The sequence below is a fragment of the Bombyx mori genome, chromosome 27 (genome assembly GCF_030269925.1).
Source record: "Bombyx mori chromosome 27, ASM3026992v2".
In the NCBI taxonomy this organism is placed as follows: Eukaryota; Metazoa; Arthropoda; class Insecta; order Lepidoptera; family Bombycidae; genus Bombyx; species Bombyx mori.
The window spans coordinates 8,310,458-8,329,290 of record NC_085133.1 but is presented as its reverse complement, the minus strand read 5'-3'; the positions used below and the strand labels follow the sequence as shown (position 1 = coordinate 8,329,290).

At 38.7% G+C, this 18,833-nt stretch overlaps 1 protein-coding gene across 1 annotated transcript in view; it reads right to left on the bottom strand.

Moving 5' to 3' along the window:
- LOC101745856 (fibrillin-1) overlaps nt 1-18,833 on the bottom strand; it is a 40,011-nt gene that overhangs the window by 7,063 nt on the left and 14,115 nt on the right. Inside the window, exons 7-23 of the mRNA XM_038020917.2 lie at nt 18,462-18,585; nt 17,754-17,924; nt 17,065-17,247; nt 14,648-14,797; nt 13,780-13,876; nt 13,074-13,132; nt 12,862-12,990; nt 11,865-12,008; nt 10,715-10,877; nt 9,090-10,003; nt 6,959-7,171; nt 6,442-6,552; nt 5,494-5,670; nt 4,845-4,988; nt 3,366-3,523; nt 1,343-1,438; nt 497-624 (exon numbers count right to left, since the gene is read on the bottom strand). Of these exons, the coding sequence (XP_037876845.1) occupies nt 497-624; nt 1,343-1,438; nt 3,366-3,523; nt 4,845-4,988; nt 5,494-5,670; nt 6,442-6,552; nt 6,959-7,171; nt 9,090-10,003; nt 10,715-10,877; nt 11,865-12,008; nt 12,862-12,990; nt 13,074-13,132; nt 13,780-13,876; nt 14,648-14,797; nt 17,065-17,247; nt 17,754-17,924; nt 18,462-18,585 (3,161 nt within the window). The remainder of the gene's footprint in view (nt 1-496; nt 625-1,342; nt 1,439-3,365; nt 3,524-4,844; nt 4,989-5,493; nt 5,671-6,441; nt 6,553-6,958; nt 7,172-9,089; nt 10,004-10,714; nt 10,878-11,864; nt 12,009-12,861; nt 12,991-13,073; nt 13,133-13,779; nt 13,877-14,647; nt 14,798-17,064; nt 17,248-17,753; nt 17,925-18,461; nt 18,586-18,833) is intronic.

Genomic DNA, 18,833 nt, shown 5'->3' with positions numbered 1-18,833 from the left:
ATGTATATACTTAAACGTATATACGTCAATTTCTGTCAATGTATGTACTCATCCTAATTTGGGACCCGATGAAAACTAAGCAAATAAAGGCTTCGTCAAACAGAACGCGTAATTAGCGCGCGTTAGAGCGCTAAACTAACGCCGCGCTATGACGCCGAGATGTGTTGTACTACTATGGTAAGATACCGTCAAACAGAGCGCCAGCGCTATAGGCGCTATAGTAGTACAGTAGTATATATACCACAGTGGTACAACACATCTCGGCGTCATAGCGTAGCGCTCTGACGCGCGCTTATTACGCGTTCTGTTTGACGAAGCCTTAAAAATATATAATGTGCACAATTGATTTAAAGGTACTTAGAGCAATAAGCACTTTCATTTGATAGGCACTTTAAGTCACAGAGGCTCTCAACAGAAGTCGCATTAAATAAAAAAGCTTCGGACACTATCCCTCTGAAGTAATTATAGAATTTAGAACATAGTTAGGTTAACATACTTGTTGTCAATATTTAAACGGTATCCTTTGTAGCAGGAACACCGGTATCCTCCCCAGACGTTGTTGCAGCGGTGCTGACAAAGGGACCTCGAATTGGATTCAGTGCATTCGTCTACATCCACGCATACCTAAAAGAATTAAGTTTATACATACAAACGATATGTCTGATATTGATGACTGATGATTTTTGGGGGTCACGAGAAAGATATTGTTGCAAAAACGAATAAAAATCAGGCTACAGGGAACAGACTTTTGAAGTCATCGTGGCTTAAAGGACAAGACGTCCGGTGCATTCGTATCTAGCGATGCAACGGTGTTCGAATCCCGCAGGCGGGTACCAATTTTCCTAACGAAATACGTACTTAACAAATGTTCACGATTGACTTCCACGGTGAAGGAATAACAACGTGTAATAAAAATCAAACCCGCAAAATTATAATTTGCGTAATTACTGGTGGTAGGACCTCTTGTGAGTCCGCACGGTTAGTTGCTATTATTACCTTATTGCAGCATATCTGCAGCAGGCGAGAGGCACGGTCTGATGAAAATGATGAATCCTTACGTGGTGGAGGTACCTACCCGCCCTATTTTTATTACACGATGTCATTTACCGTGGAAATCGTAAATCGGATCGTCAATCGTGAACATATTTTGTTAAGTACGTATTTCAATAGGAATATTGGTACATACTTGCCGGCGCTTTTAAAACACCGTTGCATCGTTACATACGAATGCACCGGACGTCTTAATCTTTAGGCCACGACGATTTCGAATTTTCAATTTTTTTTTCTTGGGCGTTCTTCATATATATATTTTTAATTCTTTCAACATTATATTCATGTTTACCTTATTATTAACAGGAGCGGGTCTGAAGCCGTTATGACATTTGCACTGGTACGATCCTATGGTGTTAATGCAATCCGCGTTTCGCGAACAGATCATCTGAAATCAATCATTTGATTATAAGTTTATGTATCTCGCTGTTTAGAAGGATTAGATTAATTTAAAAACGAGACAAATTCTCGCAATTTGAGTACTGTAAGGTCATTTAGTTTCGTCTTGCTTACCGTCTTCCCTTTTATTATTATATAAGTTTATATATCTTGCCAATTAGAAAGCTCTCAAATAGATTATTTTAAAAATAAGACAAATTCTCGCTATTTACTGGTGGTAGGACCTCTTGTGAGTCCGCACGGGTAGGTACCACCGTCCTGCCTATTTCTGCCGTGAAGCAGTAATGCGTTTCGGTTGGAAGGGTGGGGCAGCCGTTGTGACTATACTGAGACCTTAGAACTATATCTCAAGGTGTGTGGCGCATTTACATTGTAGATGTCTATGGGCTCCAGTAACCACTTAACACCAGGTGGGCTGTGTGAGCTTGTCCACACATCTAAGCAATAAAAAAACTTTGTCTTGCTTGCCGTCTTCCCTTTTATTATTATATAAGTTTAGGTATCTCACTACTAAGAAAGCTCTCAATTAGATTAATTTAAAAATAAGACAAATTCTCGCTAATTAAGTACTGTAAGGTCATTTAGTTTGTCTTGCTTACCGTCTTCCCTTTTATTATTAAATAAGTTTAGGTATTTCACTACTTAGAAAGCTCTCGATTAGATTAATTTAAAAATAAGACAAATTCTCGCTAATTAAGTACTGTAAGGTCATTTAGTTTCGTCTTGCTTACCGTCTTCCCTTTTATTATTAAATAAGTTTAGGTATCTCACTACTAAGCAAGCTCTCGATTAGATTAATTTAAAAATAAGACAAATTCTCGCTAATTAAGTACTGTAAGGTCATTTAGTTTGTCTTGCTTACCGTCTTCCCTTTTATTATTAAATAAGTTTAGGTATTTCACTACTTAGAAAGCTCTCGATTAGATTAATTTAAAAATAAGACAAATTCTCGCTAATTAAGTACTGTAAGGTCATTTAGTTTCGTCTTGCTTACCGTCTTCCCTTTTATTATTAAATAAGTTTAGGTATCTCACTACTAAGCAAGCTCTCGATTAGATTAATTTAAAAATAAGACAAATTCTCGCTAATTAAGTACTGTAAGGTCATTTAGTTTGTCTTGCTTACCGTCTTCCCTTTTATTATTAAATAAGTTTAGGTATTTCACTACTTAGAAAGCTCTCGATTAGATTAATTTAAAAATAAGACAAATTCTCGCTAATTAAGTACTGTAAGGTCATTTAGTTTGTCTTGCTTACCGTCTTCCCTTTTATTATTAAATAAGTTTAGGTATTTCACTACTTAGAAAGCTCTCGATTAGATTAATTTAAAAATAAGACAAATTCTCGCTAATTAAGTACTGTAAGGTCATTTAGTTTCGTCTTGCTTACCGTCTTCCCTTTTATTATTATATAAGTTTAGGTATCTCACTACTTAGAAAGCTCTCGATTAGATTAATTTAAAAATAAGACAAATTCTCGCTAATTAAGTACTGTAAGGTCATTTCGTTTCGTGTTGCTTACCGTCTTCCCTTTTATTATTAAATAAGTTTAGGTATTTCACTACTTAGAAAGCTCTCGATTAGATTAATTTAAAAATAAGACAAATTCTCGCTAATTAAGTACTGTAAGGTCATTTAGTTTCGTCTTGCTTACCGTCTTCCCTTTTATTATTATATAAGTTTAGGTATCTCACTACTAAGCAAGCTCTCGATTAGATTAATTTAAAAATAAGACAAATTCTCGCTAATTAAGTACTGTAAGGTCATTTAGTTTCGTCTTGCTTACCGTCTTCCCTTGTATTATTATATAAGTTTAGGTATCTCACTACTTAGAAAGCTCTCGATTACATTAATTTAAAAATAAAACAAATTCTCGCTAATTAAGTACTGTAAGGTCATTTAGTTTTATCTTGCTTACCATCTTCCCAGCAAGGTCACACTCGTCCACGTCCTCACATTCATGGTCACCAGCTAAACGGTGACCATTAGGACAGCTACACGTGTATCCTCCGGGCAAGTTCGTACAAATTTGCAACGGCCCACATCTAGCTTCTCCGGTTACACATTCGTTGATATCTGTAAATGTATTCACGCGGTAGAGGACACTTTTTAAATTACGTCACTATTAATTTCAAGAAATGAAACAAATTCAAGAAGAAAGCCAAGACTAACTGAACCAAAATTGCTTAGATGAGTGGACGAGCTCACGGCCCACCATTTATTAAGCGGTTAAGTGGAGCCCATAGACCCTTACGACGTAAATGCAGTCACCTGCATCGAGACATAAGTTCTAAGTGCTCACCCTTCAAACCGAAACGCATTACTGCTTCACGGTAGAAATAGGCAGATAATTTAGTTGTCGTTGATGGTGGTGGTAAGGTCACCAGTGCCGGGCGGCACAATAACGAGTCCGTAATTGGATGGACAGTTTATTTCCAATCACAGATAGTATAGCAATATTTAGAAGGAGAAATTGGAGTACAGAAGGCAAAGATAAAGCGGTAGTAAGTTCAAACACAATAATACAAAATAGATGAAAGCCATAAATCGTAACGAAGCAAAAGAGTACGCGTAAGTCGAGGAGTGACACAGTCTTAGCGTAGCGTTGATCAAACCCGACTGGCCGCGAGCGGCGGCCGAGTCGTGGCGCAGGCGACGACCAGTACGTACGCAGTTATACATAGTCGGGGTCTTTGCCGCATACTAGCGGTTACGCCCGACTATGCTTGTGTAAATAATGTAATTTTGAGTAGTGTTGTGAATGTATGATTGTTTGGCGTATTTATGTACTGTATGAGAGTGTGTTATAGAATACGTAATTAAATATGATATAATATTAAATATTGCGTAGGTGTACAATGTAAATTAATAAATAATATGAACTAATATACATAAATATAGTAGAAACACCTACAGATAACATCCTCTGTATTAGGGAAATAAACTCCAATATAAAAATTCGATCATGTACCTAGTGAATTCGATTTAATGTACACAAGAAATAACACACAGCGGACGGTTAGCGTGGTATGGACATGTGATGCGTAGAGAGAAGATGCATGTGACTAGGAGATGTATGGAAATGGTAGTGCAAGGTAGAGGGGGGAAGAGTTCGACCGAAGAAGACATGGATGGAGTGTATGAGTGACGATATGAGAGAGAGAGAGAGAAAGTACTGAGTGTTGAGAAGACGGCTGATAGAATAGAATGGAAGAAAAAATTAGCTGTGCCGACTTCTCCTAGTAGAATAAGGTGGAGAAAAACAAGAAGAAGAAGTAATAACACATACAGCGCTGGAAATACACACGAAACAATAACATATTGTAACCCAACTGAGAATTATGATAGTGACGGAATTTATTTAACAGTTATATTAAAACAGCAACAACAGCATTACCTTCGCAAACATTGTCTATACCGAGGCGGTATCCCCACGGGCATTTAAAAACTCTACCGCGGTCATCGACGTGTGTGACTTTTGGACTGACCGGACTTTCTGGAGGCTTGCTTGTATAGCTGACTACTGGTCTCGAATCATGTGCTGGAAAAGATATGCAAAATGATTATTTCTAATGGTTCAGATGGGCAGAATCCCTGAGTAATAAGTTAACTCTAACAAAGTGTGCGGCTTCCTGCATCCTGCTTAAGAAGTAACCTAAGCGCCGCGAAGGCGTACAGTTATTGGGCGATAGTGGAGAATTACTTACGCATAGTATCGCAGTTATTGTTCCTTGGTGACAGATACATTCCTAGATTACTCGCGTCAATAAAGAATCGAAATGTGTTCATTGCCTTTAGGTCTTCATCTACCTAGCGAAAGCGACTCTTTATTTAATCATATTTTTACAGTCGATACCACATCCCTAGAATTGTCGAGAATATACAACACATCTCTAGTATTGTGTTTCCGCTATCTGACACTAGATGGCGCTGTACTTCTCGAGCGTTCTAGGTGCTACTAGATCCTTCGATATTCGTTCGATTTTTCGGCGATAGATGGCGTTACTCTTACCGGCGTAACAGTATAGTACTAAGTATAGACTTACGAGGCTCATTCCCATAACCGGGTGGGAATAGACCATGTCTCCTGATCGGCACGCATCGATGCCGAACATCATCGAGACTCCAGTTCGGTGGGCATTCACATTTGTATCCTCCTTGAGTGTTGACGCAGATCTCCACAGCAGCACAGTCCGCTTGACCGTTTGTGCATTCGTTAATATCTGTTGGAGTAGGGGCGGTTTTTATTGGATTGAATTGGAGGTAAATAAGGCTTAATAATAGATTTTGAAATAGTTATAATAGTTTTGGTAATGATTTTGATTTGGATTTTGGATTAAGACTAGACATTCACTGTTAAGAACAGGGCTGTCTCCTATGTGTGACTTTTCTTTGTTTATTGCACAGAGACTAATTGACAAATTTTATTGAACACATTCACTAATATTGGGTGAATGAAAATGAAAATCACTGATGGCAGGACCTCTTGTGAGTCCGCACGGGTAGGTACCACCACCCTGCCTATTTCTGCCGTGAAGCAGTAATGCGTTTTGGTTTGAAGGGTGGGGCAGCCGTTGTAACTATACTGAGACCTCAGAACTTATATCTCAATATGGATGGCGCATTTACGTTGTAGATGTCTGTGGGCTCCGGTAACCACTTAACACCAGGTGGGCTGCTAGCTCATCCAACCATCTAAGCAATAAAAATAAAACTTCAGCTTGCCGACTCTTTGACTTATGTCATTGATTTCAATTCTCTCTCGAATAACCTCATTCCTAAATTTATCCTTCAAAGAAGCAACATACCAAGCTTGGGTCTTTTTAAAGCTCTTTGAACAAGTTTGAGCTCTACTCCTCGTTTACTATATGAAAAAAATACTAATAAGAAAAAGAATACCATAAATTCTCATTTTCGATTCTCATCGATGCCTACGTTAAAATAATAAAGATAACCTATTTATTTATGTGGTTAAAGAGGAATAACAATATTACCTTCACAGGTGCCTGTTTTTTGATCCAGATAAAATCCAACATCGCATGGGTTCCTAGGTCGGAATGGCCGCGTTGTGATCGGCCGATAATCAGGATAGCTCCAGAAAAAGTCTGAAAATAAAATATGAACAACTAGAATAATATTTTGTTTAAAAAAAAAATATGTTAGAATTCAGAACGAATTGTTCTTTTTTTCTCTCGAATAAATCGCAATGGCTTACATCGCTGACGTATAGAAAATGTTTTAAATATATTATACTCTGTTTTATATTTTGGTGGGAATATGAAGAATCTCTCAATTCAAACCACACGATATAAATTATTTATTATGATGATTATTTTTTTTTCCAGATAGAATTGAGGGTATTATGGGGGCTATTTTAGTATATTTACATAGATTAAATTTAAAACTTAGTTGAATTTAAACTGTATTTTAATCGTAATGACAACTTAAAAATTTATAGGTTATGTTAGGAAGTAAAAGGTAAAAAAGGTAAAAGGTAAAAAAAAACTTTACTCTTTTCGCTGGTCGTAGGAGCTGTTGTAGTGGTACTTGTTGTTGTGGATGTACTCGTCGAGGTAGACGACGTTGTTATAATCGTACAAAAGCCTGTGTCATTATATTTTGTGTATCCCGGAGCGCAGTTGCAAATATATCCGCCGACGGTGTTCTTACAGACCTCAGTATTATTATAGCACGTGTGGCGATTCGTGAAACATTCATCGACATCTGTCGAAAGAGAACTGTAATTATTTTATGAATATACAAGATTTTTCAAAACTCACCTCTATTGAAGATCATTAGAACTCCATCGAACTGTTCAAACGTAAATCTTATATAAGGAGTGTCTTGTTTGCGACTGGGTATATACCATTGTTTTCAAATTAAATGATACGGATTTATACATACACATAATACGGAGATAACGTCACAGATAACTAACTAGTCAGGTCATAAGTATTGTCACACAGTAAAAACTTTTCTTTTAGAATGCTGGCGACAAAAAAGTTTATTGAATTCGAATTTCGAATTGTTCATGAAAATAAAAATGTATACTTTTAGAATTTTCACTCATTTTTAAATATGGAGTGGACGCTTAAAGAAGACCGTGTTGCAGTTATTGCGTTGCATCGTTGCCGTTACGCGCCAATTCCAATTTTTAACATACTGAAAAATTTGAATATAATCAAAAGATTCGTTTATCGTACCATCAAACGATACAATGAAGACTCTAGTGTAGATGACAGGTCAAGAAGTGGTCGCCCTCGGTCTGTTAGGACTCCAGCAGTGATAAAAGCTGTGAAAGCGCGAATTCAAAGAAATCCCAAACGTAAGCAGAAACTGTTGGCCCTTCAGATGGGGTTAAGCAGAACCACGGTGAAAAGGGTGTTAAATGAAGACTTAGGGCTTCGGGCATATCGAAGAAAAACAGGACATCGTTTGAATGCTCGTCTAATGGACTTGAGACTGAAGAGATGCCGCGCTTTGTTGAAGCGGTACGCGGGAAAAAAATATCGGGCAATTCTTTTTTCGGATGAAAAAAATTTTACCGTAGAAGAGAGCTGCAACAAACAAAATGATAAGGTGTACGCACACAGTAGTGAAGAAGCGAGCAACCGTATTCCGCGTGTCCAACGAGGTCATTTTCCATCCTCGCTCATGGTATGGTTGGGAGTTTCTTATTGGGGCTTAACAGAGGTACATTTTTGTGAGAAAGGTGTAAAAACGAATGCAATTGTGTATCAAAATACAGTCCTGACGAACCTTGTGGAACCTGTTTCTCATACCATGTTCAATAACAGGCACTGGGTATTCCAACAAGATTCGGCGCCAGCTCATAGAGCGAAGAGCACACAAGACTGGCTGGCGGCACATGAAATCGACTTCATCCGGCACGAAGACTGGCCCTCCTCCAGTCCAGATTTGAATCCGTTAGATTACAAGATATAGCAACACTTGGAGGAAAAGGCGTGCTCAAAGCCTCATCCCAATTTGGAGTCACTCAAGACATCCTTGATTAAGGCAGCCGCCGATATTGACATGGACCTCGTTCGTGCTGCGATAGACGACTGGCCGCGCAGATTGAAGGCCTGTATTCAAAATCACGGAGGTCATTTTGAATAAACTTTAGTGTCATATGTTTTGTTAAGTTCATTTTGGTATATGAATGGTTACATAATGAATAAACTTGTTTCAATTATTTTACATTAAACATGTGACAGAATTTATGACCTGACTAGGTATATGTGACGGATTTCTTGCTATCAACACTGAGTTGCTTAAAATCAGTTTCGTTCACATGAGAAAATAAAATCTAATAGTATTTAAATATCCTAATTCAAATCCACTTTTTTATTTATTTATTACTTAAAAGGATGGACGCCCACCTGATGTTGAGAGGTTACCGAAGCCCATAGACACCTATGACGCAAATGCCGTCACCCATCTCGAGATATGTGTTGTTGTTTACAGTACAACGGATGTCCCGCCCTTCAAACCGAAACGCATTACTGCTTCACGGCAGAAACAGGCATGGTAGTGGTACCTACCCGTGCAGACTCACAAGACGTTCTACTACCAGTAAAAAGAAATCCGTTACTTGTGTTTTATCATTTTAGTATTTCTGTTACGATTTGAATGTGCTCACCAAAACATGCTCCGTATTCATCTGGTTCGTATCCATGGGGACAACTAATGGGCTTAACGCTGACTTTCGTCCATTCATTTTCCGGTATACTGTTCGCGTCGATAACCACAGATCCATCGCTTGTTCTCTTGCCTTCAACAGTAGGCGCGTCTTTGCTAACATCAACAAATATTGTATGCGGATAAATAGGCTTTCCGGATTCGGTACTGTACGGATACTTCTCAGAAGTTTTCTCGTAGGTTGTATCTTTATCGATTTCGTAAGGAACAAAGTTCGTTGAGATATCTTGGTCCGGTTTAAGTTCTGCATAAGTAATTGTCGGCTCTGGATATCTCGGCTCGTAAGGTATTAGATTTGACTTCGGTTCACTGTCAGTAATGTATTCGTGGGTTGTTGTTGTTGAAGAAATATCAGTTTTCGGTTCACTGTAGAAGATACCCGGTTCAGTTGGCTCTGGTTCCGTAGGCTTCGGAGACTGAAGTTCGGGATATTCGGTTTTTGGAGGTTCCGGTTTCGGCGTTTCGGTATTAGGTTCAAATTTCGAAGGCTCTGATTGAGATGGTTCGGGTTGCGATGTTGCTGGGATCGGTGTTACTGTAGTTACTGGTATAGTAAGTGGGCGTGATTCTGTTGTTGTCGATTTTGGTTCGGAATAAAATATATCCGGTTGGATTGGCTCGTTATAATTCGGCGGTGGAATTATACTATTTATATCTTCATCGGGTGAAGGGTGCGTAGGAATATTTATAGTTGGTATTTCGCTGGACGGTGAGGGTGATGGTGAACTCGGTTGAATAGATTGCGTAGAAGATGATGAGAGCTCAGTAGTTGAAGTGCTGGTAGTTGTAGTAGAAGGTGTGCTATTATCCAGATTATTCACTGCTACTGTTTGTTTTTCCTCAGGATTTTCTCCACTACAAAAAAGTGTTACACATTAGTTATTGAATCTTCTTCTTTGTCTCCACCTTACCCCACTAGGTGGAGTCGGCACAGCAAATTTTTCTATTCCATTCTCTTCTATCAGCCGTCATCTCAAAACTCACTCCTCTCTCTCTCATATCATTATTCACACACTCCATCCATGCCTTCTTCGATCGACCTCTTCCCCCTCTACCTTTTACTACCATTTCCATACATCTCTTACTCACATACATCTCCTCTCTACGCATCACATGTCCATACCACGCTACCCGTGCGCTCTTTAATTTATCAATCACCGGGGCTACTTTCACACTTCCTCTGATATGCTCATTCCTTATCTTTTCCATTCTTTTCACTCTACACATCCATCTCAACATTCGCATCTCAGCCGCGTGCACTCTTCTATCATGCTTTACTTTCGTCGCCTTGAATGTCTCTCTTAATTACGATTCAGCATCTTTGCATTGAAAACTAAATCTCTATCTAACACATAGGTTAGGTAAATCAAAACAGATGAGTTTAAATTTTTTTTTTTGTTTGTTTTTCAACCGATTCCTTTCTTTTGTTTTGTACTATTCTTTATGTCCGTGAAACATCAATAATTAAACAAAAGAGAAAAGCAATACAAAATGGAATGTAACTGATAGTAGTGAAATTACGATCATTGAATAACAATTTGACTAATTTAATGCGTTAACACTCACTCTTCTATATCGTAATAGACGTATTCATATTCGGGTAGAGCTGTTGTGGAAGTTGTTGATGTCCTCCGCCTTACGCAGCGGAAAGACCCTGGGATGTTGATGCACTGGTACTCTGGGCCGGCGCGAGCGCAATTGTGAGTTCCTAGTGCGCACTCGTCGATATCTGAAGAAAAATTAAGCCAAATATTAGAAGTGCCTTGTGATAATTGGATCAGTTGGATGCTCCACTTCCTAGTACCATGTTCCTAGTCAGTCGGGTCGTGAACTTGAGGGAGCATTTTAGTTCAAACTATCTTTTTCCATTCTTCCACTTTGTGCACTGTATAGTAACATTGATGCTGGAGTCTAATGCTGGACTACGTCTCCTTGACCCCTTTCTTTCCACTTTGCCCGTAATAAGTAGTTTTTCGAGATCGTCACTCTTCTTCTTTGCAACGTTCGCAATTGGTTGCTAACGTATCCTTTACTTTATAATCAATTTATAATTAAACCGTGATGAGAATAAGCTAAATAACTTATCTAATCGAAAATTTTGCTGAAAGACCTAGATCTTGGCCAAAACCTAAATCACCTGAACCGGTCCAGATTTTGATCTCATAAATAAAAGGTTTTTTACTGGTTGTAGGACCTCTTGTGAGTCCGCGCGGGTAGGTACCTGACTATTTCTGCCGTGAAGCAGTAATGTGTTTCGGTTTGAAGGGCGGGGTGGCCGTTGTAACTATACTGAGACATTAGAACTGATTTTTCAAGGTGGGTGGCGCACTTATGTCGTAGATGTCTATGGGCTCCAGTAACCACTTAACACCAGGTGGGCTGTGAGCTCGTCCACCTACCTAAGCAATAAAAAAAAAGCTTTAAAATTTTGTCTACTCAACTAAAGCTTATTTTTTAGCTGTTGCTCGAGAGATGTTAACAGAGAATAGATAACTGAATTTAACCAAATGGACCGTGCACCATCTATTAAGCCGAATCTTTTGAATTTAAAGGTTTAACTCTGAACAAGATTTTGATTACACCAGCTAGTAAATTGATAAAAGGTACATCCTTTCCCATAAAATGCGCCTGGTAAACACTGTACCTTACTGGAAACAAGAACGATCGTAATTCCTTTAGATTTATTTCGTGAAGGCGGCCTTATTCTGTGTCTTACCTTCACATGTGCCGGTTGAATGATGCAAAATGTATCCGGTGCCACAAGATGTAATCCTGATGCAGAGGAAGGAACCAACTGTGTTATCGCAACGCTGCGAACCGATAATGCAGTTGTGTTGGCCGGTAGCGCATTCGTTCATATCTGGAATTTGTTATTTTAGCTTTAAACAATATACTGATTTATTTGCCTATGCTTATAATGAAATTGGGTATTTTAACATACGACCGATGATCAATAAACAGGCAATCCGAGAAGAAGACAAAGCTTACGCTGAAAGACAACACCTCAAATCGTCCACATTTGTCTTACCACAAAAGATGTAGCAGTATTAATGCAGTAACCAACCTTCTCTGAGTACTATGAAATTGTACTTCAAGATAGACAGTGGCATTGACGTTGTGAGGTAATTCGGGTGTAGATCTGCAGGAACTATTCAAGAGTTAGTGGTGAAATCCTCTAGGTAGTGGGAATACGGATTACAATTACAACAACACAGCGCTATACCTTCACCGTGGAAGTTAATCGTGATCATCCGTTAAGTAGATGTATTCATTAGAAAAACTGGTGCTTGCCTGGGGGATTCGAACATCAGTGCACCGCAAGATACGAATGCACCAGACGCCTTATCCTTTAGGCCACGACAACTTCAACGTAATGCAAATAAAAATAGTAGATGAAACCGTAAAAGTAGTTTTTACTGGTGGTAGGACCTCTTGTGAGTCCGCACGGGTAGGTACCACCGCCCCGCCTATTACTGCCGTGAAGCAGTAATGCGTTTCGGTTCGAAGGGTGGGGCAGCCGTTGTAAGTATACTGAGACCTTAGAACTTATATCTCGAGGTGGGTGGCGCATTTACGTTGTAGATGTCTATGGGCTCCAGTAACCACTTAACACCAGGTGGGCTGTGAGCTCGTCCACCCATATAAGCAATAAAAAAAAAAAAGTAGTTTCAATTAAGCTAGTAATAAATCTGGTAATGTATAAATGAGCTTACCAATACAAGCACTAGTGGTAACGTCCAATTCGTATCCAACTTTGCAGTGACATTCGTAACTGCCATTTGTGTTGAGACAGTTCTGATGCTGGTCGCAAAGATGGGTTCCTTCAAGGCACTCGTTTATGTCTGAAAATTTGGTTCTCAATATTTAAAAGTTTCATCAGATATTAGATGGAAAAACAGTAATAAGTACTTGCAAGTTAGCTTACCTTCGCAAACTTTTGAATTATTGCGCATTCCATCTGGACACTGCTGATTGGATTTGAATCTTGAAAAAAAAAAGGAGATTTATTATGCATCGTCCAATGCGAAAAGTAGATTCCGATCATGAGTTAAGATGACTATCTCATATCACCAGTCATAGGCAGAGTAGGTACCTTTGCTCAAATGTGTTTTTAACCCTAGGAGCACGAATCGTCGATAGATCGACTCTCCATTGATGCGAATAAAGTGCGTACCGTCGAAATACCGACTATTGCGCAAGTTTTATTATAGGTATCGACCTGTACGGAAGTGATATAGCGCGCGCGTGTGTAACGTTTTTAATAAATTAGTAACATTTATAACTATTAAAATTATTTTGCTCTGAATTTAGCATGGATTTTTGCATTTTTTTTTTCTAAATTAGTTAAATATGTTAAACTTTTTGATAAGTATTTTTTTTTCCCAAAATGATTTTACAATTTCTGCAAAATCTAATAAGCTCAGCACTAAAACAGTTACAAAAGTCAACTTGTATCAAAAATCTAATTGTATCAAAAGCAAAATTTTTGCTAATATCGATCTAAATTAATAATGTTGCATCAGATAAATTAATTATTGAAGTAATAGTCGTTTTCTTAAATGCTTTGTGGGCATACCATACAATTCCAACTAAGCCAACTAATTAAATTGGGGTGGATATTAATTGCGTACCTGCTGACTTTCGATTTGCAGTCATATCGACCGAGTTGATTGATGCAGTCCTGATCTGACCGACAGATTTCTGTATCGTCTTCGCATTCGTTTATATCTGTACAGATAAAAAAAACCATCAAAATTGATATCGAAAAAAAAAGGTAAATTTCCTTAATTTCGTTAATCTCTTGTATTTCATGTTCATTTGTGAAAATTGGCTTATTTAATTGGGGAGCTACACGTAAAGAATATAGGTATCGCTATAGGCATAATATAGAATATAGGTAAAGAATATATTTATATATGTATTTCTATATAGTCCTCGAATGGAGGCCACGGATGGGTACAAGGAGCGTGGGGCGTCCTCCAACCAGGTGGACTGACGACTTAGTGCGCACGGCGGGAATTCGTTGGATGCGGAAGGCGGAGGACCGCATTATGTGGAAGGCATTGGGGAAGGCCTATGTCCAGCAGTGGGCAGATAAAGGCTGATGATGATGATGATGATGATGATGTATTTCTTGTGTGCGTGTGTTTTTCACTGAACTCCTCCTAAACGGCTGGACCGATTTTAATGAAATATTCTGTGTACCTTTAGGTGGATTCGAGAATGGTTTAGATTTACAAATCAGCCCGGCAGATGGCGCTGCAGTCGGTATCTTTCTTTCGGTGTTATTTATCTTTCCTAGAAATAATTTTTAAGGCAACACAACGTTTGCCGGGCCACCTAGTAGGAATATATAAATATAGGTGATCATATTGATCCTGGTTCCGGTTTTCTAGCTTAGAGGTTGCCTCCAAGTGACCATGGAAAAACGTCTTTCGTGAGATTCTTTGCTTTCTAAGCCTTCCACGAAAATTAGACCAAAATTGGTGATAAACGAACCTTCACATCTACCATTAACTTCGTTGATCTTAAAGCCTGGAGGGCAGTGCTTTGATACCATATCTTGACAGTGGAAGGAGCCGTGCGTGTTTATGCAGAATTGTGAAAGAGGATTGCAGTCGTCTTCATGTGAAACGCATTCGTCCATATCTGAAAAATAACCAAAAAAAATGTATTTATCCTCTGCTTTCTTTTTTTTATTTATTTATTTGTGTCTATGGGTTTTAAAATTGAACTTCTAATAAATTCTCTCAGTTTGATTGAATCGTATTTATCTTTAGCTGCAAATTCCAGCTAATGGAATACGAGCCACCCTAAACTTTAATTTAAAACACTCGACCTGCTTAGGAATAGGCACAGGCGACTTGGTATGTACGGGTTGTGAAAAATTGACAAGTGTTCTTGTATGTTAGTTTGCTCTTAACAGTTATAGTATCGACTGTGGCATATGAAATAATATCGCCTAAAATAACAACTTTGCATTATGAATATTTATTACGAACTAGCTTTCACATGCCGCTTGACTCGCGTTATTGTAGAAATAAAAGTACTTTTTTTCTCGATGAAAGTACCTTATGCTCTTTTCTGTATCCATGGTAACATGTTTGTAAAGTTACACCCTCTATCGCGTTTTTTTTGTCTCCCCTGTCTATTCACTGGTATCCAAAGAGGCTATTCCATCTACGCTATGGCTGGCAGGTGTATTCACGGGGCTCAACCTGAGGGCAGAGGGGTTGAGCCCCGTGAATTCTCACTCCAGTTTGCTTACACTGGCCCTAGCAGGGGCAGTGCTTCGCAGAGGAATTATTCGAGATGATACCGGCATCTCGTTTTTACCACCGCACCGCCCGCCACCGGAGTAGAGTTCATCCATACTACCTGGAGCCACTGCGGTCATCCACAGTGCGCTTCCAGAGATCTTTTTTGCCACGCACCATCCGGCTATGGAATGAGCTCCCCTCCACGGTGTTTCCCGAGCGCTATGACATGTCCTTCTTCAAACGAGGCTTATGGAGAGTATTAAGCGGAGGCAGCGGCTTGGCTCTGCCCCTGGCATTACTGAAGTCCATGAGCGACGGTAACCACTCACCATCAGGTGGGCCGTATGCTCGTCTGCCTACAAGGGCAATAAAAAATAAAAAAAAGAATCTACTGCCGGAATCGCGACTCACTGAGAAGATTCGATCAGAATCTCAGTTGGTTATGTCTATGAGTTAATTCGCTTAGCGAACTCTTCGTCGTAATCGACAAATTCGACGAGGACGGTAACCGGATTGCGCTTACAATGTTAGTGAGATCATAGGCTATCACAGTATTATTATAAGTAATTTTGAATCTACAAACATAATTGTAAAAATGAATATTTAAAAAAATAATCTAATACATATTTAAAAAAAAAGACATGCCCGCTGAGTTTCTTGCCAGTTCTTCTCAGAAGGACGGAGGCTAGTTTTTGTGAATTGGCCGAAGTTCTTTTTGACGTTCAACAAGTGTGTACTTTGATTTATGTTGAATAAAAAAAAAATTGTTTTGATTTGATTTCACAGAGCTATTTCTCGACATAGTTAATGAATATTGAATTAAATAATTATATCAAGGGGTGAAAGGTCGTTTGGTGAAAGCGTCATTTCGTTTAATACGCGACATTTATCTTTGTAATTAAGTAAAGATCAAACAGTTCAAAGTTTTTAATTGAACATCAATTAAGTTGTAGCGTGCAACACTCAGGTGTCCCGTGACGTCATACTGCGAGAATTCGCGCGCGTCGATTTAAGTTGATTGTAAAACGTATTATAATTTTAGTTTTAATTTGTGCCTTGTAGTGCCTAGCGACTTGTTTACTCTTTTTACTTTATAATAGAACATTGTACACATATTATATTATTATATTGTTGAATTGGTGTGTTTGACTTTTATGTGTTCGAAGCATAATATCCCGAGAGTACAAATAACAAACCACAAAGTTTACTCTATTCGAATAGCTGAACAATTTATTTTATTATGATACTAGTTGACCCGGCGAACTTTGTTCCGCCACACGGTTTGTTTCAAACACATCAACCGGTCAACTTCAAAATTCTACTATAAATAACCATAGAATATATTACGTTTAGCTGTCAGTTGCGTTTTGTTATTACATATCATTTCTGTTTTGTTATACCACGTTTTATGACACGTCCCAATGGGAACGTGATAAGAAGTATCCTATGTCCTTCTCCTGGTTCTAAGCTACCTCCTCACCAATTTTCAGCCAAATCAGTTCAGCCGTTCTTGAGTTATAAATAGTGTAACTAACGCGACTTTCTTTATATACCTATATATAGATTTTATCCAAATTTTAAACTTTAAGTGACTCTCCTGTAAAGTTTCAAAAATGGCGCTTAAACCACTATCGATATGTACTAATTTGGTTTTACCTTCACATTCTCCGTGATGACCGAACTTGAATCCTTGAGGGCATTTGTCTTGTTCCGGAGTCATCGGAGTACTGCTCAAGTTGACTGGATCTCCACTGACTCCATCGCATTTGTAGCCTCCGACTGTATTCTCGCACACGTGCACGGGACAAGGGGGCTTCGGCAGCTTACATTCGTTAATGTCTAAAAATATTTGATCGATAAATGGGCTGTGTTGGGTCACAAACCAATTATTACCATTACCATACCATATTTGAAAGCTAATAAATAATATACTTAGCATATTATACATAGCATATAGGTAGCTTAGCATAATATACTTTTGACATGATATACAGATAATGAAATATGTATTGTGCAACAAGTGACTCTTTACATTACCAACTATTACTAACATACAGAATAGTCGAATATAGAAAAATACTTTTGAGTTGTTGGCATATTGAGAAGTTTTTGTGGGAACCGAAGGCAAGTCAAAGAAATTCTGAATAAATAATTATAATCAATTGGCTGATAAAGTCCTGAAATATGAGAACTTAAATATATGATGGGGTAATCCCCCCTCTATAATGTGCCTATTCTTTAATCACTTGCTAGCGACTGTTAAAATACGGCAATATAACTTCCAATAATAAGAACAGAGAAAGACATAGAGTAGGAAATAGAGATAGAGTGGGAAATTTACTTACCGTCACAGAGATCTTTATAGATGTTCCTAAAGAATCCCGGAGGGCATTCCTTCATGAGTCCTTCACGATTGAAGTTCATTTGTACGGGCACACATTTGTAAGAGCCTCGTGTATTGAAGCATTTGGTTCCAGGGAGGCAGATCGACAAATCTAGTTGGCATTCATCTATATCTGTAACGGAAATGCAGAGTATATAATTGTAGATCAATATGGCAATAACCACACCCTGTATAATCCTCAATGACGATACAGTGTGTGGTTTTTTAAATAAAGTTTATTTAACTCGCGATGTGGTTTTTTTATGATTGAAGGATTACTGGTAACCTGGAGGCCTTTTCAGGTTCACTAGGATAGGTGGGCGAGCAAGGGCTCAGCTAGGAGGCGTGGAATTTGCTAATAGCTACCCGAGTGCCTCCAAAGGAGACCTAACAACTCAAGAGTAACTGCTTCCCGAATGAATTCACTACTGGATGGGAATCACGACCCGCTGAGAAGATCCGGCGAGAAACTCAGCGGGTTGATGTTGAGGTTAGGTTGCACGTTGGACTCTTTACCGAGTTTGACGAGTACGGTTACCGGGGTCCTTAAGTCTGCTCTTAGTATTAGAGCTAAAGACGCCTAATCGCCATGCTATTTATTCGTGTCTGCTAAAGTTCAAAAAGGTTGTTATTTCGTCTATCCGTCAGCGATAATACACCAATGGCATACCTTTACAGGACTTCCCATCCGGCATGAGTTCATAGCCACGTCGACAGGAGCATTTCACTGTGATGCCATTGTCGTTGCATTTGTGCTGACAAGGATTCCGTGGTCGGCAGCGGTTTTTTATAACCTAAATTTTTACAATTTTAGTTTGAACAACAAGTAGGTACAAGACGTTAAGTTTTCTGTTAATTTTTTTTTTTTTATAAGCCTTTTATTTCCCTTCTAGAAACCTAAGTATTACATGTAAATATTCTCAACCATATATGACTTCCACATTCAGATCCAATTCCATTGCCGTTCACTTTTCCTCGACAGGAATCCCTAATTGGGTATAGGCCTCCTCCAGCTTAATCCAATTTTCCCTGTTCCCAGCCT